Source organism: Copadichromis virginalis, linkage group LG8, assembly GCF_057382275.1.
Source record: "Copadichromis virginalis isolate Kocher_CV1m ecotype Utaka linkage group LG8, C_Virginalis_male_GT1.1, whole genome shotgun sequence".
Lineage (NCBI taxonomy): Eukaryota > Metazoa > Chordata > Actinopteri > Cichliformes > Cichlidae > Copadichromis > Copadichromis virginalis.
In genome coordinates, this window is record NC_140625.1 from 16,422,349 (window position 1) to 16,444,877 (window position 22,529).

General features: G+C 40.4%; 4 protein-coding genes across 9 annotated transcripts; 3 read left to right on the forward strand and 1 right to left on the reverse strand.

Annotated features, from left to right (window-relative positions):
* Positions 1-2,542: 2,542 nt before the first annotated feature.
* On the reverse strand, positions 2,543-7,511 carry LOC146703095 (elongin-B-like). Its single transcript, XM_085466218.1, has 4 exons — positions 7,447-7,511; positions 6,540-6,674; positions 5,043-5,151; positions 2,543-2,893 (listed from the first exon to the last, which is right to left on the reverse strand). Exons 1-4 carry the CDS (start codon positions 7,447-7,449, stop codon positions 2,781-2,783), a joined length of 360 nt encoding a protein of 119 aa, XP_085322344.1. The 5' UTR covers positions 7,450-7,511; the 3' UTR covers positions 2,543-2,780.
* A 47-nt stretch (positions 7,512-7,558) lies between these two features.
* Positions 7,559-12,796, forward strand: pkmyt1 (protein kinase, membrane associated tyrosine/threonine 1). Of its 5 annotated transcripts, XM_085466214.1 has the most exons (9): positions 7,644-7,710; positions 8,862-8,908; positions 8,992-9,400; positions 9,567-9,804; positions 9,897-10,170; positions 10,256-10,362; positions 10,445-10,617; positions 11,747-11,964; positions 12,067-12,796. In XM_085466214.1, the coding sequence occupies exons 3-9, from the start codon at positions 9,032-9,034 to the stop codon at positions 12,437-12,439; spliced, it is 1,752 nt and encodes a 583-aa protein (XP_085322340.1). In that variant the 5' UTR covers positions 7,644-7,710; positions 8,862-8,908; positions 8,992-9,031; the 3' UTR covers positions 12,440-12,796. The 5 variants fall into 5 exon arrangements, with proteins under 5 accessions (XP_085322342.1, XP_085322340.1, XP_085322339.1 ...); XM_085466216.1 differs by lacking the exons at positions 7,644-7,710; positions 8,862-8,908 and adding an exon at positions 7,559-7,618; XM_085466213.1 differs by lacking the exon at positions 8,862-8,908 and having other exon boundaries at positions 7,646-7,710.
* Positions 12,797-13,307: 511 nt separating this feature from the next.
* On the forward strand, positions 13,308-15,047 carry LOC146703097 (uncharacterized). Its single transcript, XM_085466221.1, has 3 exons — positions 13,308-13,600; positions 13,829-14,027; positions 14,120-15,047. Exons 2-3 carry the CDS (start codon positions 13,838-13,840, stop codon positions 14,839-14,841), a joined length of 912 nt encoding a protein of 303 aa, XP_085322347.1. The 5' UTR covers positions 13,308-13,600; positions 13,829-13,837; the 3' UTR covers positions 14,842-15,047.
* Positions 15,048-15,694: 647 nt separating this feature from the next.
* Positions 15,695-17,812, forward strand: LOC146703098 (uncharacterized). 2 transcript variants are annotated; one of them, XM_085466219.1, is made up of 3 exons: positions 15,695-15,938; positions 16,559-16,770; positions 16,850-17,812. In XM_085466219.1, the coding sequence occupies exons 2-3, from the start codon at positions 16,560-16,562 to the stop codon at positions 17,743-17,745; spliced, it is 1,107 nt and encodes a 368-aa protein (XP_085322345.1). In that variant the 5' UTR covers positions 15,695-15,938; position 16,559; the 3' UTR covers positions 17,746-17,812. The 2 variants fall into 2 exon arrangements, with proteins under 2 accessions (XP_085322345.1, XP_085322346.1); XM_085466220.1 differs by lacking the exon at positions 15,695-15,938 and adding an exon at positions 16,052-16,216.
* Positions 17,813-22,529: the final 4,717 nt, after the last annotated feature.

The window sequence follows — 22,529 nt, forward strand, 5'->3', positions numbered from 1 at the left end:
GAAACGGAAAAGTCACCTGAAATAAAAGAACTTAAGCGATAGTGTACAAAGCAATAAAATAAAATAAGAATGTGCAGGAAATGACTTTCGTTGTATCGTTTGTCAGCACAACCAGCCTGGTGAGGCTTTTTATTTATTGGAGATGTTAGGATGTCTCTGTCGTCTTACTCTGAAAGTAAAACTATTACTAAAACGTTTTCAAACAATAAAAACTTTATTTATTAACTATTCTATTTTATATTTTGGCAACTGGATGCAGGGTTAGTCAAAGCGTTACAAAGCGTAAGTTGTAGAATTGACAGCAACCTGTTTACAGTGAAACTAACTTGGAAATAATTAAGTTGTTGTTGTTTTTTTTAACTAAAACTCCCATCTTACTGGTTATATGGTTTTCACACTGAAACTGCACAGCTTATGATCATCTTGTTGCTGTACTCCCACTTTGACATGTATCACTCACCTTAATATCGCTGCAGACCAAATCCATTCCCAGCGCTCCCTGACAGCACTGGTCTCACCTAGCAGGACAGAAAAGGTGGCAGAACGGGACCAAGGTACAGAGGCCCAAACCAACAGCCCTTCCTAAAATCACCACAGATCAAAACCTGGACTCTGTATGAGAGTGCTCCCTGACACCATTTTTGTGATTGTTTTATGACAAAAGCTTTATTTAGAAAAATAAAAGCTAAGAATGAATGTGTCAGACTTTTGAAGGAGCACGACACTGGTAAATTATGTTAAGGTTAGTGATGTAATGTTAACTATACTCAGATGGTGGTGGTGATGCAGAAACTTCTTTCACGGTTAATGTTTAGACGTGCCACTGCAGGGCGTAGTAACCTATGGTCGTATTACAGGTGGAGGTCTGGCAGCTGTGCATCAGCTGTGTTTCACTCTCATGGACCCTAAATAGAACTAAAATCATCTTTAATGCCATAATTTCTACTTGTGGCGTTTTCTGCTACGAAATGTCCAAAGCCCTAATCCCTGCTGCATTCCTCTGGTTCCAGGTAAGCTTTTCACTCTTGCAGCTTCAGGTTGTTTTAACATGACAGTGATATGGTGAAAAACAACTCATTAAGTGACTCATTCCAGTCACTTAACTGGACCTCTACACTACATTTTTGCTGGCAATGCCTTTTGGAGAATTTTAATTAGTGTAGAAGTTAGGACCAAATATCAACAGCTTAAAATAAACCTGGTGCTTTTTGGATACCTCCTGGAGGTTTGAAGGGGGCGTTTTTGTTGATTTGAGCTTTAATTTTACAGTGAATCTATATTATAAAAGAAAAACTGTCCATCCTGTTCTACAAATCCCAGAAAGAAAATAGCAGTTTCAGTTTTTAACATATCACAGAATAAAAAGCACAAGTGTAAATAATACAATTTAAATATGACAATTTGTTATACCTGCTTACTGTGCATGCCGGCTCACATATGGGCTGGACAGAGGCATTGTTAACATCACTATCACACCTGTATATGAGTTTTGTGACTTCTACATCATCAGTGATTTCGATTTTACCCCCAAAACAGAAACACATTTTTTGAGCGATACATAAATCAAATGAAAAAGCAAATATGATGCAAATTAGAACTCACATATGCAATTTAATATTTAAGTTCTCTTTTTTTTTTTTTTTTGTCAAGGATCAATAAACACTCCTTTGTCAAAAAGTTAAAATTTTCTGGAAATTATTTCATGGTTCAGGCTTTACATGGTTGTAAGAATCACTGCTACAGCCCTGCCCAGTGCCTCCAACACAGATCAATACACTGAATTACTGATTTATTCATTAAATACTGACACAAACTTAAAAAACATAAAAAAACAAACAAATCAAAAAGCAGTCAGAGTAAAAAACCAAACAGGAAAAACTTTTAATTAAGCAAGATCACAGTTACAGGCTATGCATGTGTAATAAGGGGAAGATGCCACGTAAGTGTTGGTGACTTGTGATGTGTGCATTTACAAAATGAAAAGTTTAACACAAGAAACGCTCCTCCTGTGTATATACTGTATGTCACAGACAGAATATCCTTTGACCAAACAACTAAAGAAGAAGAAAAATAATCCCTCTGCTGTCCAAGAGGTACCTGCCTTTGGTCTCAGTGCGTGAAACACAACAAGGGACTAACGCGTGAAACAAACCGAAGAAACAAAATGATGATGAAAACAAAAATGAACGCAACTATCTTACAGACATTCTTCCTGGTTTACGATCGAATCAGAAATGTACAACGAAAAGTGGGAATCAGACCAGAGAAACGAATCAGTGGTAGGTCTATCTGCTTCTGTGAATGTAAAGCCTTTGTTTTGAGTTTGTTCATGCATTTGCTGATTCACACACTGGACTCTTACCCATGCATGTTAATTCTAGAGCACTGTGACACACAACTACGCCTCCACCCTTTCCAAAATATTAATGATAATAATTAGAATAACTCAACACATACACACACACACACACACACACGCACGCATACACACAATCACACTTTCCAAACCAACTTCTTCACTCGGTGCTTAGGAGCAAATTCAATGTGGAAATCAATAGAGTTAAAAAACAAACAAACAAAAAAAACAACAAAAACGTGTGGGGGGGATGTTGAGATGACAACATGAAGGTAACATGGATCGGCTTGTTTACCTAAAACGTCCCCATCCAATCAAATGAAACTATTTTACACATCCTCCACCCCGCTACTTCTTCACCGCAGTTAATCTGCACACTGCCACTTCCATCCTTCCCGCCGATGCTCGCTTCCTGCCTCTGCCATCACTGCACTGCCTGTTCATTAGCAGTGCTACCAGAGTCCTGAGGCTTCATCACATCAGGGAGTTCCGGGGGGCTGGAAAAGGCCTCGATGTGCAGCTGCTCAAACATCTCATCTGCAGGGCACAGAGACAAGGAAGCATGAGCTCCATCGTGACAGCAGAGTTTAATGTGGCTGCACATAATAAAAGGTTGCTGAAATGAATCATTACTGTAGAGCAAGTGTATCCAGGGGAAAATCCTTCAAAACAGATTCATGCTCGTGTAACTAAGGACAAGCTTTGCTCAATGCACTTAAAGGTAGAAGTGCATAATTTGAGCCACAGCTTTAAGGCACGGGGACTCGGGTTACACGCAACACATTTTAATGCCGCTGAGGGCCCTTTGTGCATGCTCTTAAATATAACTGCTGGTAAATCCACGCTGAAAATCTACAATGAGTCTTCTTGAGTTAGTTACAGAATAAAATCACACCTTAATTTTTAAGGAATGAGTTTTGAAGGAGAAGTTACCTTGAAGCTTTCTTTTGAGTGACACACAATACACTCATTCAGTGATGCGATTTACAGTACTGTGCAAAAGTCTCGAGCCACCTCTCATTTCCTAAATAAATACAGTATGAGAGGCAAAAAGACTAAAAAATAAATAAATATATATTTAAAAAAAAAATAGAAAAGTAGACATGTTGTTGTGCTGAAGACCACAGATTACAGTGCAAAAGAATGGATTAGTCAGTCATTCATCATGGTTGTCTACTGAAAAACACTGTTGCTAAATGAGATCAGTGATGGTTTATTAAAAGAGAATAGCACAAACGTTTTCCACCAGTCGTGCTACTAACATAAAAAAAAAAAAAAAAGAGTCATACTTCTTGGTAAAATGGAAAACTACTCTTTATGACAGAGGAAAATTTAGTACACATCAGAACTGAGAACATCACTTGATTCTCAAATTTTATTCCTTCTCAATAATTACACTGTTTCCAAGATTACATGTAGCATATAACCTTTTATGAATCTTCAACTCAAATACTTTAGAACAGGGGTGGGGAACTCTGGGCCTCAAGGGCCAGTGTCCTGCAGGTTTTAGGTATCACCCTGGGTCAACACACCTGAATCAAATGATCAGTTCATTATCAGGGCTCTGGAGAACTTGAAGACATGTTGAGGAAGTAATTTAGCCAACAGAACAAGCAACAGTGCTTGAGTGTCTGTCTTCCCAGAATGATGCTACGGCCAGTGCACTACTTATATAATGTAACTGTGCAAAAGAAAAGGAAAAATGCCTTTAATTTGGCACAGGACTTATCAGAGGAAAGCAGAGTTTCTGTGACAGTTTGAAGGAGATTGCACAATGTCAATTTCCAAGCATCACAACTGGGGAATAAATAAAAACCCTTACTTGAGCTTCAGAACAAAAACTTCAGATTCACCCTTCCTAAAGAAATAAAAAGATAGCTTGCTTGCGAATACTTTGAGTCCTTTCTTTGCTCAAATGGAAATAAATCAGTTAGGTTCACATAAAAACACCAGCGCGTCTGACATGAACAAAGCAGACTGCCAACATGACACATTAGTTCCTTAAGGAGAAAACAGTGAAACTATAAGCTGGCCAAGTATGTTGCCTGACTCAAATCCAAGAAAACACTACTGGGGTATTTTTAAGACAAAAAGAGAACAACACAGGCTCTCCATGTTAAAGAAACTGTCTCTAAAGAAAGGAAGAACATCTCTATATAAAAACAAGGAACAATGGTATCATCCACCAAATGTAAAGGTGGACATCTCAAATTATCTCAGTAATAAAACGTGTGTTTCCTATAGGTGAGTTCCTATAGTGAAGCCCGTATTTTAATAAAGTAAACTGAGGTATTTTTAGCTGCTCCCTTATTTCCCAAGAAGCCGCCTTAATAGAGGGAGCCACATGTTTGATTTAGAACAGATTTTACACCAAATACCCTCCCTGACGTTACCCTCCCATTTATCTGGGCTCGCACTGGCAGTACACAAGCTTGCAACCCCCTGAGGCAGGATTTGTGTCTCCTCAGAAGGTCATTCACATGTCTTAACCACTACACCGCTACTTTAACACTGTAACTCTAAACTGTTCTGATTTTAAATAAAGAGTAAATACATGACAGTTCAACTCTGAGAATGATTTTTATACTAAGATATTTAAGCAATGGTTCATAGGAATGTACTCATTTTTGCTGTGTAGTGTACCCCTGATCTTTAAAACCAAACAAACAGCATAACCACAACATACCATTAATACGAAAGGCCAGACCGACTGTAGCTGGGGCTTGAGGTCTGGCAGTCTGGTTGGTGAATCCAGAGTCACCCAGAGTTTTGCTATCCTCTAGCAGCTGATCATCCTGTAATACAAAAATATCATGACCTCAGAATTTAAGAAGATAGTCCAACTAATATGCAGAGCGTGTTTCTGATAGAAAATATTTAAGTAAGCAATGTTTATTTACAGAGTTACAAATTACTGCACAGGAAAACAAGTGAAAACTGGGAATAATCACAATAAAATATATTAGATACTTAAAACATAGTTCAATAGCAATACAAAACCAAAAATATTACAACACAATCTAAATACTTAAATCAAAAAGGTTTCAACGACTTTTCCATGAAGTCTAAAGAGCGAGCTAAATATAGCTGGAGTGGCAGACTGATCCATAGTCTTGGCTGCCACAGACTGAAAGGCTCTATACCCCAGTCTACAATCTTATATGAGGAACAACTAATGTATTTTGAGCAAGTGCGAAGCAGTGTGTTTAATGAGAAACTGAGATTAGTAGTCTGAGCTTGATTTAGTGCTCTGTATGTAAATATGAGAATTTTAAAACGAATTCTAAAATCAACTGTGAGCCGACGTAAAGAGCATAAAACAAAGAGAATGTGAGCACGTCTGTATTAGGGTCTGGATGCAACATTTTGTATCATTTGGAGGTATGAAAGAGATGATTAATCTAAGCGGGTAAATAGGGTGTTCCAGTAATATAAGCACGAAGACACAAATATATGAACAATTTTCTCCAGTCCAGCATGGAAGACCATAGCTTACAATTTGGAAATCTTCCTTTAATGAAAGAAACCAGAAAATGACATAAAATATTACAGAGCGATTACAAACACTAGACTTCAAAGATGAACAAAAGGAGGCAATCGCTTGACAGGTTCTTGAATATATTTTAGGAGGAGTTATAATCCTGGTCTCAGTCTCACTGAAGATTAAAACAAGGTAACTGCTGGAAAGCCAAACATTAAATCATTATAAACAATTAGCTAGGGTGGACAGTCTATCCAGCTGGTGAGGATTAAAAGACATTTCAGCATGGACATGACAAGTAATGCCCCCGAAAGATTTGAACGATCCCAGCTAAAGGAAGGATGTAATAGGCCCAGGTTTAAGCCTTGTGAAACTCCACAGGTTAGAAAAGCTATTTGAGATCAAGCAATATGAGCACAGAACAATGTCCCACATCAGATGCCAGCTTTTAAAAACCTGCCTGAAAGGGATCAGAAATCTGTCATAGGTAAAGAATCTAAATAGATTTTCCACAACTGCAAATTTTTCTGATAATTTCCTATTCAATGGTAATTTTGAAATAGGTCAATAATTACCAATATTTACCATGAGGTTGAAGTTTGTTGGGGTAATATTCAACTACTGTGAATGTTAACATTAACACTGGCTACATTCTGGCAAAATTAAAGTGCACATTTAGTCTTTCTGATGCTGTAAGCTCACTTTGTAGAGTCGCTGGTCCTCGGGTGGTCTTTTAAGTATTCCCTCGACAATACGCTTCAGCTCATAGACAGTGGTGGACTCCTTGGCATCTGTGAAGATTGTGGTCTTGTGACGCCGGATCATTAAGAACACGTCCTGAAAGGAAAAAAGGGGGGCACACAATGTAAAAACCAGCTACAGTTGCTCATTTACCAAGAAGTTGAGGATTGGGTTCTATGAAACGTTACTCCACATTAAGAACGTCTATCCACAAAAATATAGTTCTTGAGTAAATATATATTATGACCAACAATAACCCCGTTTTACTAGACAAAACATCTCATTAGGCCACGAAACTCGTTAATATTGCATGCCTATCCGAAACTGCTTAAACACCTAACCTGACTGTACAGTAAACGCGAAGATTTTTAAAAGGTTATATTACATGAAAATTTGATAGCGGATTCTGTAATAGATATTCTGATAAGTGTCACTTCATTTATTCATACGCTAGCAAATAACAGTGAACAGTGTGAAGCAGACGTAGCTCTGGGCTAGCGCGATATTAGCCGACACGTCAACTGTTTTGATAGTTCGGTGGAAAACAGCCCTAGATAACACACGGAATAGGTCTGACAAATACAGTACACACTCAGCTAACCACATGATATTGCCTGGATTAATTAGCTAGCTAGCGTTACAGCATTTCCAAGGTTAGCTGAGCTAAGTTCCCTCGCTAGCTACACCCCCTCGGTTATGGATGGAAAGGCTAAGCTAGCAAAGCAAAAGTGAAATTAACATTTCTATAGCCAACAGTATCCGCTGTTATTATCACGTTAATACGTTTGAACACATCGCCGAACATTAACAGAGTGTCGAAATCTACGTACGACTCTCCCGAACTAATCGGCAATAATATTAAAGTTACCATTTCAAGTGGTCAGCTAGCTAGCCAGTTACGCCAGCTCTGTGTTTTGCAGCAAAAGCCCAGACTGCACTGCTCTCGGATATTGCGCAATGTACATGCGCAACTCGTACATTCCGTATTCACGGAGACCAGCTACGCAGCGCTACGTGAGAGTTTCAGAATTTGGCGCGAGGTAGGTTGACGCTTGAAGGGTGTACGCGCAGGGTTTGGATAGAAGACCGCTGTTTTGAAACCTGTCGTCAAAAGTGGACTATGGTCTGCGAGGTAACGTTTTTTAATTCCGCTTTAATTAAATAGTTAAATATAAAATGTCAGTTAGAGTAAGTTATCTTCTCGCGGGCTAGCCAGCTAATCAGGCTGTGTTGTCATGTTTGTTTTGTTCCGCCCGGGGTTAACGTTAGCCACAGGTGTTTAGCTGCGGTGACAGTTGTCATTGCTATAAACTAATGGACAGTATTTGTGCTTCGAGTAATGTTACGTTAACAAAGCGAAAAGTTATGTTGGAAAAATTAATCAGTTGTGTTTTATCAGCGGGTCTTTACTTTCCCCCTGACGCCAGGGGCTGGGCTGGGAAAAGGAATACCTGTCTTCCTACAAATGGGTTTAGTATCAATGGATCGAGAGGACTGTGCCGATACCGATATCAGACAAAAGCTCTACAACCTGTCAAACCAGATGTACCAGGAGTAGTGCTAAATGGGTGGGGATCAGTCTAGAAAGACCCATTTTTTTGTTTGTTTGTTTTTTTTAGTCTTCATAAATAATACCTTTTTGCCTTTGCTCTGTGGAGAACTAGATGAAAAGAAACCATTAAAACTGAGCACTAGTTGTGAAAAAAATCAACTTCCAGTTCTGGTGAGGAAATTTATAAATACCCAATGTGGGAATGAATACCATGTTGAATTGGAGCTTTTAATGATTTATTTGAACTGTTGTTTTTCCAGGGTGGAAGGATTGTGCAGCAAACATCTTTAATTACCAAAAACAAAAAACTGGGTGCACAAGTTTGAATTTATTTGGGATTTTCTGTAATCCTGTGTGTTCACTTGTGTTGTCAATGATCCCAATTACATATCAAAACTGGTTTAGGAATGGATAAAGCAGGCTAACCTGGAATGGCCTTCCCAAAGCTCTGACATCAACCCTGTAGAAAATGTACTGATTAGGCTTAAAAGCAGAGTCTGTGCCAGGAAACCAACTAATTTAAATGAATTCTGTCAAGACGAGTGGTCAGATATCCAACCACAATTATGCCAGATGCTTGTTGATGGGTACCAAAGGGGTCTAATCGAGGTGCAACTTGCTCAGGGACATTTAACCAAATATAAGTGGCGGAATATACTCTTGACCTTGTGTGTATTAGAGAAAATCTAAAATAAATCCAAACTCGTTTACCCAATTCTTCTTTTTTACAGCCACTTAAGATGTATGCTGTTAAATCATTCAACTATGAAAAGAGAGTGTATGTAAAATTCTCACCACATCTACATATATGTAGCTGTATGTATTGCTTATGTTTACAATTTTTACTTTTGACTGTTACAGCTTCCTGTCTTTATAGTAAAGAACAGAAAAGGTCGACACAATGTCTGTGGCGGTGGAAACTACAATGCCGAGGGTGGCTCTCCCTCTTCCAACCCACTTCTCCCACGCGGAGCAGTCCTTCTCTCTCAAAAAGCGCCGGCTGCCTTTTTCCTCGTCGTCTACGTCAAACTCATCCTACTATTCCCCTGCTCGTCTCTCAAATTCTTTGCCTCCGCTGCCACCGTCTAAAGGATGCCCCCCGCTGAGCAGAATGTTTCCTCAGCATCAATCCCCCTGGACACCCCTGTCTAATTCCCTCAGTAAATCTCCAAATTCTGCGTATGATCCCAGCAAACAGCAGTCCTACTTCAATCAGTGCTTTACTAACTTGGGCCTGCTGGGGAGGGGATCATTTGGAGAAGTTTACAAGGTGAGCAAAACACAGATTTAAATAAAGAGGGCTATATAATAACATAATATATTTGGTGTTGCTGTTTCTTCACGTCAAGGAAACTGGAAAATTCAGGATTTTAAGTATTTGTTTGTTTATTTTTCCAAAAGTTGTAATTTCTGGATATTTTCTTTTCTCTCTCCAGGTGCAAAGCAACAGAGATGGTCGTCAGTACGCAGTCAAACGCTCTGCTCAGCGCTTCAGGGGTAACAGTGAGAGGAATCGGAGCGTCAGGGAAGCCAGGAATCACGAGCACCTGTGTCCTCACCCTCATATTTTGAACTTCGTGGCTGCCTGGGAGGAGTGCGGCCGACTCTACATCCAGACAGAGCTGTGCAGCACCAGCTTGCTGCATCACGCTGAGAACCAGCCTCCTGGCCCAGGTCTGCCCAAAAACAGTTTGTATCAGCTGTGATTTTGTATAAAACTTCTACATCCTCGTTCATGCTGACTTGTGTTTTTTGCTTGTAAACAGACGAGCCTGCTGCTTGGGCCTACCTGTGCGATCTCCTCTCAGCACTGCAGCACTTACACTCTCATGGCTTCGTGCATCTGGACCTCAAGCCCGCCAACGTCCTCATCACCGCCTCTGGTCGTCTGAAGCTGGGCGATTTCGGGCTGCTGCTTGAGCTCAAACAGATGGGAGCTGCAGGGGAGAAATCAAAGGACGATGTTCAGGAGGGTGATCCCAGATACATGGCCCCCGAGCTGCTGCGTGGGGAGTATGGACCTGCTGCAGATGTTTTCAGGTACATATGTGATTCATTATGTACAGATGTGACTGATCTGATTTGAAATAAGTGTCTAAATATTATCGCATCCTTTTTTATTTAGTTTGGGGGTTTCCATACTGGAGCTTGCTTGTAATATCGAGGTTCCAAATGGTGGCGAGGGGTGGCAGCAGCTCAGGCGAGGCTGTCTCCCCACAGAGTTTACCAACGGTGAGATCTGCTCTAGGAGGCCTCCTCAATTTCCTCATCTGATATAATGATTTTTCTTTTAAACTTCCATGTGTGATTGCAGGCCTGTCAGAGGAGCTTCAGACAGTCCTACAGATGATGCTGGCCCCAGAGCCGTCTGAGAGACCCACAGTCTCTGAGCTTCTTGCCCTCCCCTCTGTTAGGAAACGCAGGTGGAGGAGACGCATGTATCTTATGGCTGCTGAGACGATGCTGACACTGGCCTCCCTGTGTCAGGTAACAGAATCACTAAATCCTTTAAATATTAATCTTTTAGGATTGATTATTTTGATTAACAGTTTAGTAAAATGTCCTTGTAAGGATGCCACAGCATTAAAAATAGAATAACTTTATTGTCCACATAATGGGCAGCTGTTTTCGGTTCACCAAGCCACAAATCAACCAATCAGTTCATGAATCCTGGGAGATATCGGCCCACATTCATAGATATGCATATCTATAAATTCAATACAACTATAGAAATACACCACAGCATCTTATTATTTAGCATGCTGATTGCATTTGGTACAAATGATCCCTTATACCCCTTTAGCTAGAGGGATCCTATAAAGTTGTCCTGAGAACATTAATTCAAAGTCAGAATAATGGGGGTGTTCACGGTCAGCAACAATAGACCGAGCTTTCCTGAAGATGGTCTGATGACACAGCTTAGCCAATAAAGTTTGTTGTCAACCAATCATTTTTCCAGAAATTCTGACAATCCTGTTTATTTTGCTATTGTGTTCCTGTTTGCCACAGTCAGGCTACCAAACCAGGCTGAGATACTGAACGTAAAATCAAGCTGACAAACTCTTTCCAAAACGTTGTGCCTAACTCCGAAACCTCTTGACGTCCTGATAACAATGAATCTCTGATTAGCTTCCTTGTAAATGGATAAAGCATTAATCATAAAGTTGATCTTGCCATCAATATATATAAAGTGGAAAACCTGTCCATCGGGTCTGTGTTATTCAAGTGAAACACGTGTTGTGGACATTAATCAACAAATAACAAGATTTAAACCTCTCTTTCAACCTATGAACCTGAACAAAATAGTTAGAGTTCCTATAAAAACAAAAGACAATCATCAGCATATTTTAACATTTTCACATTCCCTGCATGTCATTTAAACAGAAAATAACAATAGTGATCGAACACACCCTTGAGGATCCCCCGTACTAACAATGGTTTCACCAAATAAAACATGATTAATACAAAGCTTTTCAGGTGATCAGTTAGAAAATCTCTAATCCAGTGAATCAGTCCTGAAGTTAATTTAGCCTGGCCAATTCCAAACTTCAGCCTTTAAAGTTTACTTTCCTCAACCTTGACAAATACATTTTTCTATATTTTCTTTTCTTCATAGATCGTAGTCTCCTTTGGGTGTAGATTCCTCTCCTTCTTTCGCTTGCCCTTCCTCCCTCATTGGAACAATCCAGCTCCCTGCACTCCTCCTAAAGACAGTTGGGACAGGGATTTAACCCTGCCTCTCAGTGCCATGCATACTGACTCCGGGACCCCAGAAGAGGATGCAGTGTTTTTTCATCCCACAGACCCAGAACTGTCCCCCACCTTCTCACAAAGGTAGAGAATTATCGCATCAATAGGATGGAAGAAAATTTTTAAGTGAGTATATTTGTTCTGTTTAACTCTCCTTTTTTATCTTCCTTTGTTTTCATGTCACAGGGTAAAATCCAGATTGTCTGTAGAGAGCACATCCACGCCTCTCCCGGGCTCGCCAATGCGCTATCACCAGAGTCCTGCCCACACACCCACTCACTCAAATCTTAGTGGCTGGTTCTCATGTAAACTTGCTCAGACCCCTTCCAGCATCCACACTAATGGCTCCTGCCGCACACTGACACCTAAAGTGAGTCCCATACATGCCGAGCTGGACGCAGACCCCTTCCAGAGCTTACACTCTCCATCCACCAAGTCCTCACAGCGGCGTGGGCGCAACTGGGTCCAAGTGGAGGAGGTCGTACCTCCTCGACCCAGCTTGGAACCAAAGAACCTGCTCAGCTTGTTCGAAGAAACGGCTCTGGAGGGGGAACGATGAACACAACACTGCCTTTATCTCATTCATGAGTTTTTGTGCGAAAAATGTAATGTGACAAAGACCTAATGTATTAATGTAATAAGTTTACTAGCTTGTAAATATTTTTTTTGCCATTTTGTAACAGCTTCTTTTAATGTGCATTTGAAACAAAAAATGAATTTAGGGGAAAAGGGTTTGATGTGTACTCAGACCTTAGAACACTTTTCTTTTCTTTTTTTGATTTGTGCCAGTGTAATCAGTTGCTGAAACGACTTGTGACTGTGACTCTGCGTTGTTTACCTCGTGAGATACAAAACAAAGCTAGCAGAGTTTGAACTTGTGGAGCATGTTGTGACTATAAAGCACCTCAAAATACGACATGACTGGTGTTTCTTTGTTCTCTAGACTTGTGCACATTACAGTTTGATATAACAGGCTATCCTTTGAGAGTAGTCATCTGTTCTCTGATTGGATAGTTAAATTTGTGATTGACAAGACATTGACCAATCAGCTGAAAGGAAGAAAACTCGGGTCAAAACTCGTACTTGTAAGTTGAAACTTGAGTGCAGTTTCACACGTATTTTTTATATATATATTTTTTGCTTTGTATCTGTAACCAGACCTTAACAAAAACAACTTGTAACTTGTGTAAATATTTTTACACACACAAATCTTTTTCTTACGCACACACAAATTCTTATCTGCAGATGCACAAATATATATACGCATTCTGATTTACAAGTACAAAATATTTATGACCACAATTTGAGCCCATAGGACAGTCAACAGAAACACATTTTTCATAGTGCATGTTTGAGGTACAGTATATTTGAATTTTAGTAAACGCAGTACAGCTTTGTGGTGTTATGTTTTGAGCCCTTACCAGTAGGTGGCAGCAACGGGCCTCAGGAACGCTTCAAACCCATGAAGAGGACGCTGCCGCTTTATTGCTATCGCGCTGTTTATTAAACCGTTTTAACACCTGACCCGGTTTACAGCAGGAAAAGCTTCACACAAAGATGTTCGGCGGACGCACTGGCTGCCATTTTTAATCTACCTGCAGGAATCATTTTAAAGGGAAACGATTACCTGCATGAGTGTTAATATTTTAAACAATTCACGATTGCAGTTTGAGCGGCTGTTGAGACTGCGCATGCTTCATGGGATCGCATTAAACTCAAGGTATGTGAGCATTCGGCTTGTTAATAACTGGTAGTAAAAATGCACTCCCGTTTTTTCTGCTTTCCTCTTAAATAATACATTCTGCTATTTTTTGTTGTTGTTGTTCTTTGTTGCATAAATATCCAATCGCCATTATTTCTTTCATTTATCTAAGTGGAAATGTGCAGAACACATGTTGCATCCTGCAAAAGTCTGTTAAATATGCTCCTTAATTTTTTGTCTTCTTAGTCCTTAAAGATGGCCAAAATTGAGCGCCTTAATGTTCGAGTGGAAAAGCTCCTGTCTAAAGTAGTACAGGAGGTTCTGGATGTGGTGAAAGAAACTGTGTGCGAGTATCAGGAGAAAACTGCCAGAACCCAGAGAGAGAATCAGAGTCTGAAGAGGAGACTGCAGGAGCTGCAAGACAGAATTAACCTGGAGAGCAATGGTAAGAAAACAAAGGATCCAGCTGTGAGTACAAGTGGTGAAACAGCTGGATTTAAACTTTTTTAAAGTAGTTTAATGTGTGTCTTCCTGCAGGATTTGTGCCAGAAATGTTTGCATCCATCCCAGCAGACATGAAAGAGAAAGAAGAGGTGGTCATCCCTGTTGATAAAGACACTGAGTCATTAGGTGCTTCCTGCTTTTCCCCTGACCGTGCAACAGAAAGCCTGGGAAATCTGAAAACAAAGACACATGATGGACAGTCAGCCTCACTATTAAACCACGAAAGACCCTTCATTGCACCTCTGCATTCTGAAAATGACCAGAAAACGAAAGTAGAGCCTGCATCAGATAACGATGGCTTGCGTATTGTGAATTATTTTTATTGCGATCCATCAACGAGCACTGCAGGACTCGGAGGTGAGTCTGCAGTTTTCTACATTGATTCAGAACGTGACGTACAGGAGCCAGCGAGACACATCAGTGCAAACGATGCCGGAGAAGAAAACCAAACCAACACAGAAGTGGGCTGCTCGTCCTCAGCAGAGAAACTGCAGAGAAACGTCCGAAAACACTACAGCTGCTCTCTCTGCGGTCGCACCTTCAGGCATGCAGGTGACTATAAGAAACACAACCGGGTGCACACAGGGGAGAGGCCGTACTGTTGCTCGGTGTGCGGCAAGCGCTTCAGCCAGTCGGGGTACCTCACAGTACACCTGCGCTACCACACAGGAGAGAAGCCGTTTGCCTGCAGCCAGTGCGGGAAAAGCTTCAGTCACTCAAGTAACTTAAAGAAGCACCAGCAGACTCATCTGTGAAGGCTGGTGGGTTTTTCGAGGTCAGCTAAAAACATATAAAGAGGTTAATGTGCCTTCTTCACAGAATAGACTGCCTCTTAGGGAGCACTTGTGTTTTCCTGAGCTGCTGTTGTTGGTCAGATTTTGTTTGTTCCATTACTAGATTTTGAAGCATGGAGTCTGTAGTGTGTTTCTGTATTGTGATCTCCAAATAAAATAATTAGCTGATCAAATTCTTTTGGTCCTTCTGTGTGGTCCATTGCAATATTTGAGACGGGTGCACAATTTCTTTTGAATCAGTCTCAAAACCAAAATTGTATTGTTCTGAATCATCAGACTTAAAGGCACCTACTGGAAGCCACAGCTCATTTCTAAAATATATCCACCAATTGGGATCTCTTCTACTTATTCAGTTCAGGGTCACTTATTTAATTTGATTACTCTGTGATGTTGTAACATATTTCTTTAGCAGGTATGGGTTATTAATGTTACCAAAGACCCAGATGGGAAACTGAGACTGTTTTGGAGGACCTCAGCAATAGGATGAACTCAGTTCTCTTCAAAAAATAATTTGATCTCTTTATAATGTGCCACTGTTAGGAGTAGATTACAATTAGGGTCCTAATTTTGGCTTCTTGTAATAATTCTTGAGGTGCAGAGACAGTATTCATGCTTTTGTTGTGACTTCAGATATAGATATGTGATATTTTATTTATTGGCTCTGTCATGTCACAAAACAATTAAGGGTTCAGGATGGCCTAATATAACAAAATAATTCACAATATCACAATTTATTGTATGATAAGAAGAAGACAGAAGCGTTTCACTCGGACTTTTATTTTGAAAACAACCCCTCTGCACACGTGATCAGAGTTCTGCTTCCGGATGTTAAAGATTGTTTTTGCTGTTCGTGGATCTGCTTTGTTACATGTTGTCAGTTTTTTTTTTTAAATAAATTATCTTTACAAGTTTGATAGGATAAATTACTTGTCATTAAAATTGATTTATTTATGTATATTTTTGCTAACACGATAGCCTTATGACCAAGTGTTTGGACCTCTGGGATGTTTAAACGGAAAACATTGACATACGAAGCTAACTTCGGGACTAGCTTACAGGTACTCCTGGAGATTTAAAAATATTCTCGTATCTAAAACTGATATTAGTAACAGTTACAAGATAACACTGCCACGTATTTCAGGTTCTAGAAGATGAGTAACCATCATTTTACCTGTTTACAATGTTTTAAATCTCGGACCAAAATAAGGTGAATGTAGCTGAATGGAAGTGTAGTAGGAAATCATTTGATTGCGTTGCATGACGGTTTAATAACAGGACAGGTAATCACTGGTTTCTGAAAGAACAGGTGGCTCTAATTCGTTGTTTGAAGTAACAGGTAACTGCACCCATCAGTGCTGTCATATACAATCACTGGACACTTTATTAGGTACACCTTGTTTGCACCGGGTTGGACCCCCTTTTGCCTTCAAAACTGCCTTAATTCTTCATAGCATAGATTTTATTACCGGGTAGGCTGTGGTGTTTAAATTATGCTTGGTTGGTATTAAGGAGGTCAAAAAAATATTCCCCACAATGAGCAGTTAAGCAGGTGTACCTAACTAGGTGGTTGATGAGTGTAATCACCTAGCGGTAGCATCAACGGTATTGCTTATCATACATTTCTCCTTAATGAATATATAAAAACAGATGTGTTCTCATAAGTGGTGTTTCATTTCAGGATGTCTAAACTTGAGCGTTTGAACGCCCGGGTGGCCAGACTCCTGACCGAAGCCGTGCAGGAGGTTCTGGAGGTGGTGAAGGAGACGGTGTCAGAGTACCAGGAGAAAACAGCCAGGACACAGAGAGAGAACGAGAGTCTGAAGAGGAGACTGCAGGAGCTCCAGGACAAGATACCAAAAGAAAGCACCCATGAGAACACATATAATTTTTGTGAGGAATTTATTATTACAGATAATGTAACATTTTTGTTCTGCTTAAGGTCTCTTATTCATGATTGCAAATTTCACAGCTGTCCTGACTACAAGTGGGCCATCAGCAGAGGAGTGCGACACAACAGCAAAGCAGGATCGGCGCATCATTCAGAAGCATGACTCGGATGTTATTGCTCTCGCAGAGCAAAACAGCAACCAGCTCAACTATGTCTTGAAGCAGGAGACTAAAGAAAAAGAGAGCCACAGCGGTATTCAGACACAAGCTGAGTCCAAGTTGGCGCAAATGTCCACAGACCACCACAAAGTACAGCTGGCAGATGCAACGCACAACTTAGAGGGGCAGCGTATGCCGTCTGAAACCAGGGACGCCGGCGCAGACCCTTACTCCAGCGCACTGTTTGGGTTAAACATGGCTGCTATCAAAAGTGAATCAGAGCCCACAGACTGCATGTCATCACAACAACCATGTCTTCAATCTCAGTACACCGGCTGCATGGATTTAAGCTGCAACTCCTCTCGTCACACCTCTACCGAGACCCTCAGGCCGCAAGCTAGCGCCGAGCCTTATGGACTCGTTTTTGTTCGTTCAAATCACATGGCACACAGGAGGCATGGATTAGCAAAGAACACCAGGGCCGGTTTGGACGGCAGACAGATCAGGATGGAGCACCTCAGGAGAGACGGCTTCCACTTGTGCGTGGTCTGTGGAAAGACGTTCAGCAGGGTGGGGAACCTGAGAATCCACCAGCGCTGCCACACAGGAGAGAAGCCGTACGGCTGCGTCCAGTGTGGAAGGCGCTTCAGTCAGGCGGGAGACCTGAAAAAACACAAAAGGGTCCACACGGGTGAGAAGCCGTACTACTGCAGCCAGTGTGGAAAGAGCTTCAGTCGAGGGGAGAACCTCAAAAGACACCAGAGGATCCACATCGGAGAGACGCTGCAGTTGCAGCAAGCGTGTCAGGAGCAGCGGTAGTGATTACAGCACTGAGTCGAGTGCACATCAATAAAATCAGCAGAGTTTTTTGTTTCTTTTTTAGAGATTTTTAAAGGTTGATTTTTGACCTGTGATCCTAGTTTTAGAAACAGTTGCAGTGTATTTAAATTGTTGCTAACTGGAGCTGTTGGAAGGCTCCTTTGTTTGTCACGCTAAGCATGGAGAAGCCAGGCGTCTGTTTTTTACCCTCTTAACCAAATAGGGGAAGTCTTAAAAAAATGCATACTCTCTATATCTGATATATCTGGTATATCATATCCGTGCAGTGTTACTTTGGTGACACAACTCAACCGAGTGTTGAAATTGTAATAACAGACGGCAGCAGATGGGCTTCCATGCATTGTTGTAACTTGCAAGAATATATATGTCAGTGCTCAAGAGAAGGATCTTAAACAGGAAGCTTCTGTCACCTTTCAGCTAATTACATTCTCAAGGTGCTACACAGGACATATAAATAAACACCGGGCATCAGTGTGGTTTACACAGGGTGTATCAAAAGAGTCATCCAATTTGGAAAGGCTGTATTTTTAAAGAAACAGTGTTTCAGTCATTACAGGTGAACGACTGAACAGTTAAAGCACTTTGACAACAGATTATTCCTTTTGATACACCCTGTGTAATGAATAAAGCTAGAAATGTAAAAAGAAAGGCACAAAAGCATGCAGGTTTATATATAAATGTGAGCTTTTCATTTAGATCGAGAGATGTTAAGATTTTATTGGAGCTACATTTGAAACAGCTTGTAAAGAAACTAGAGTCTGTAAATCTTCAGCGATACATTTGTATGGCCTGTGAAATCTAATCGAACTTATGTATGCTAAAAATGTGTTTATATGTATGTCTTGTGAAGCTCCGAGGGAATGTGACTTCTAAAAGTTGGGTTGTGCCCAAATGTTTCATAAACACTGCTGCTTCATTTAAAAAAATTCGATTATTTGCATTTTTTTTACATGTTTCTATGATATTATGAAGAACAATAATAAGCATTTTATAAGATTCAAATAGATGACCCCTCCCTGAACCTGGTTCTGCCGGCAGTTTCTTCCTGCTAAAAGGAAGTCTTTCCTCTCACCAAGTGCTTGCTCATAGGGGATTGTTATTGATGGACTTTGCTCCATCATGCTGGAAAATTGCCACCAGATTGCTCTTGGATCACGGGAAGAAGTTGGGCTTGGAGGACATTTGTAGGATAGTCAAAGAAATAATAATAATAATGATAATGGATTGCATTTATATAGCGCTTTTCGAGACCCTCAAAGCGCTTTACAGTTCCTCTATTCATTCAGTCTGACATTCACACACTGGTGGAGGCAGCTACAGTTGTAGCCACAGCTGCCCTGGAGGAGACTGACAGAAGCGAGGCTGCCATATCGCACCATCGGCCCCTCTGGCCATCACCAGTAGGCGGTAGGTGAAGTGTCTTGCCCAAGGACACAACAACTGAGACTTGTCCATGAGTGGACAAGCAGAAGCCCAAAAGCTTTGATCGGCTTGAGAGCTCTGATCATGCAGATCTCAAAAGCTGATATCCTGCATGCCACAAAGAATTGCAGAAGTTATGAAGAAGATGATGAAATGCTTGTGATTGTGCTTCTGTGCCATGGAAACATGCAGGGGTTAAAGTTTCATTCCCACATCTTCGGTTAATGAGTAATGAATGTGCTGCAGTCTGGCGTCCTTCCAGCTGATGCCATGGAGATACTTACTTAGGAAGAGTACTGTAGCATAAATGGAGTAACTGTGTTTAAAGTGGCAGGTAATTTCAAAGAACTCAGCAATAAACACACAAACTGTCTGTGCAGCTTGGCTATGCAAGCTAAAGATACAGCTGCTATTTTTCAGAGAGAGAAAAGTGAATCTGTAATAAGATCACTCAGAGATGGAGAAAAATAATAAGAGGATGACGAGGTTATTTTCAAAAGCTATAAACTCAGAGAGCGACAGTTGACAAGCTAGAAATGTAAAGTTTTACATGTATTGTTACGTTAATGGTTCTTGTTCTGTTTTTGGTTTTTTTATCAGAAGCTAGATCTGTGCAGGATGTTTTGCTGTAGCTGAACGGTTATTTCAAGTTGTGAAACTTGAATTGGAATCATTTTGTGTTATGTAAATGGTATGAAAATACTACACAGTTCAGTGCAGGCTAAACTGCTATGTTAGCAGTGTTTACATCCAGTGTACAGTACTGTGCTGTGTTGTGCTGCTGTAGAGCAGGCTGTGGTATTCGTGGCCACTTAAATTAGGTGAAGCAGTGGTGGAGATGGGTAACCAGGTGAAATATATGATATAAAACTCAGGTAAATTTACTTTGCTGATGCTTTTGCACTGATGAAATTCACCTTTATTTAAGTGAAATTTAACATAGTTTGATTTTAAAAAAAAAATGTAATTCAGAAGTTTAAAAACCACCAAGGTGGATCGAGGCTGATGATGCTGTTTAGCTTAAATTCTACCTTTCATATTGCCTTTATACCGGCCAGGTGTTGAAATAACCGCTTCATAGGTCATGTTAAAATCACAAAAAACAGTTACTCTATCAGCTGACAGCCTGTACCCACAAAGAGAGAGGAACTCTAATGGTACTCACAATGAAAATTAATTTGTAACTTATTAGTAAGTGATTCATTAGCTCATGCTGCACTGCTTCAGTGGATCTTAGGGTTTTGCAGCCTGTAACCCATGGAAACGTGTAAGAAATAATCTAAATAAGAAATGAAGCAGCAAAGTGTTTAAAACACAGAGTTTTGGCTATACAAAAAGGAAATAAATATGTTCTTGCAAGTTAGATGGTGTGCAGGAGCCTCTTTGTCTCCTATGGTACCAGCATTACAAATGCTATATTGATGTGTCTTCTAGGTCTGACTCCATTATAACAGTTTCCTGTGAAACGTTGGTTTGAAAAGGAGGTTAACTCGACGAGTTGACCTCTTTCGGTCACCTGCAGAATGTGTCGTCATTTCGGTAAATGTCAGAGAAACCTTTTAAAAATCTGAATTGCATGATTGTCATTAAAGCTACCCGACTTTCCAGACTGATTAAAGGCTTTCTGATGGTTGGACATATGTATTGCAAGTTAAACTTGGTTTGTGAAGCAAAGGCAATAAACTAATTTATTACCATTACCGATGGCTCAGTGAGTGACATTTTAAGCAAACTGTTCTTCAGCAGACTGGTCAGCAGCCACAAGTGTATTGTGTAAGTAATTATCACATTTGCACCCACTTGAGTTTTTGCACAGCATGTGTCAGCAGGGTTTTTCTGCTAAAAACAACAGTGACCACATAACCTAAAGCAATCTGCACATCAACATTGTTTTCTGAAGCGGCGGTTCACTCAGAAGCGTTTGAGAAACCACAGGTGCTGGCACAAGTGAGATTCAAATGCCACGAGAGAATATGCATTATGTTAACAGTACTGCAAAAAAGTCTTGAACCACCTCTCGTTTCTTTATGTTTTGCTTCCAAGCAGTCAGACTTTTTGTCATTTTTTAAATGGTCTTGAGTAAGAGTTCTCCAGGCTTTCTGGAGGTTTCTATTTGGACATTCGCTGCTTTTTCACTCCAGTCCAGTCTTTGTATTTGGACATTTTCACAGGAAATGTTTTCCTTTGTTTGTTAAGCCACTTAACACTGACCTATAAAGCGTAAAAATGTGCATAATTCAAGGGGTGAACCACACATAACAGACAACTTAGCAAAAAATCCGTTTTTAATTGTGTCTGTAGTTATTAGTGGCCTAAAAACGTCATATTTTAACGGCATAAAATATTACCAAAGATAAAAGTTTAACAGGCATAAAATTGCATTTTTGTACCAGCCGGCTCATTCCCAAAGAGCTATTAGCCAAAACCCTGACATAACAGTGTGGTGTGCAGTGTGTCCTTAAACTGGACAAGTGGAGGAGAAATTAGGAAGTAGCAGACTTACAAAACTATCCACAGAAGATAAACAATATCTGAAAATGCTTTCCTTACATAAGAGGATTTATGGAGTGATGAATTAAAATGCTAAAGGTCAGGAGGGAGACACAACAGTGAGTCTTTACAGTCACTGAAACACGGTGGCGGCTCTGTCATGTCTGGAGCTGCATTTCCACAAATCACAACAACAGCTACCTCAAGCTGCATTATAATGTAAGGTAAAGGCCCTACAATAATATGGAGAAACCCCCAACAATCATATGATGGAATTATGGAAGCAGAAAACTACCATCAGATTTGATCCACCATAAAATTCCACGTGGGAAATATCAGCTTGATAACAGCTTCACTTTTAAGCATGACAATGATCCAAGCACACTGCCAACACAGTAGAAGCACCTGGATGGAAAAAACACAGTGGATTGGCCTCCCCGGAGCCTGGACCTCATTATTACTGGAGCAGTGTGGGGTCACCTTCACAGAGAATGTAACATCCAACATCCACAAAAGAGCTTTGACTGTGGATCAGGGGTGGCTCGAGACTTTTGCACAACACTATAATTTTGTTTATCGTTCATTGTGTGCATTTATGTTATCAGGTTTTCACCAATCAAGAAGACCATTTTCATTAATCAAGAAGGTCAATTTTTGATCCTCATTCGTATGAAATTTTAAAGTACTTTTAAATAAAAACAGCGTGAAGCAATGCAGGTTTTGTAAGAGGGCCCCTCTGCAAGACGAAACCGCTGAATTACACAACAGCAGTGCCAAACTTCAGCATTTGAATTGCTTTTAGCTGCATCAAAGGAGCCGATTTTACAAGTATGACACATTTACAACTGATT

Excerpts from the sequence above, each read along its gene's own strand:
- LOC146703095 (XM_085466218.1), bottom strand. Across the intron at positions 5,152-6,539 it reads AGGACCAGCGACTCTACAAA|GATGATCAGCTGCTAGAGGA; the intron begins GTGAGCTTACAG and ends TTTGTATTACAG. Across the intron at positions 2,894-5,042 it reads TCTGGCCTTTCGTATTAATG|ATGAGATGTTTGAGCAGCTG; the intron begins GTATGTTGTGGT and ends TGTGCCCTGCAG.
- pkmyt1 (XM_085466216.1), top strand. The coding sequence starts at position 9,032 with ATGTCTGTGGCGGTGGAAACTACAATGCCGAGGGTGGCTCTCCCTCTT. Across the intron at positions 9,401-9,566 it reads CATTTGGAGAAGTTTACAAG|GTGCAAAGCAACAGAGATGG; the intron begins GTGAGCAAAACA and ends TTCTCTCTCCAG. Across the intron at positions 9,805-9,896 it reads GAACCAGCCTCCTGGCCCAG|ACGAGCCTGCTGCTTGGGCC; the intron begins GTCTGCCCAAAA and ends GCTTGTAAACAG.
- LOC146703097 (XM_085466221.1), top strand. The coding sequence starts at position 13,838 with ATGGCCAAAATTGAGCGCCTTAATGTTCGAGTGGAAAAGCTCCTGTCT. Across the intron at positions 14,028-14,119 it reads AATTAACCTGGAGAGCAATG|GATTTGTGCCAGAAATGTTT; the intron begins GTAAGAAAACAA and ends GTCTTCCTGCAG.
- LOC146703098 (XM_085466219.1), top strand. The coding sequence starts at position 16,560 with ATGTCTAAACTTGAGCGTTTGAACGCCCGGGTGGCCAGACTCCTGACC. Across the intron at positions 16,771-16,849 it reads TGAGAACACATATAATTTTT|CTGTCCTGACTACAAGTGGG; the intron begins GTGAGGAATTTA and ends CAAATTTCACAG.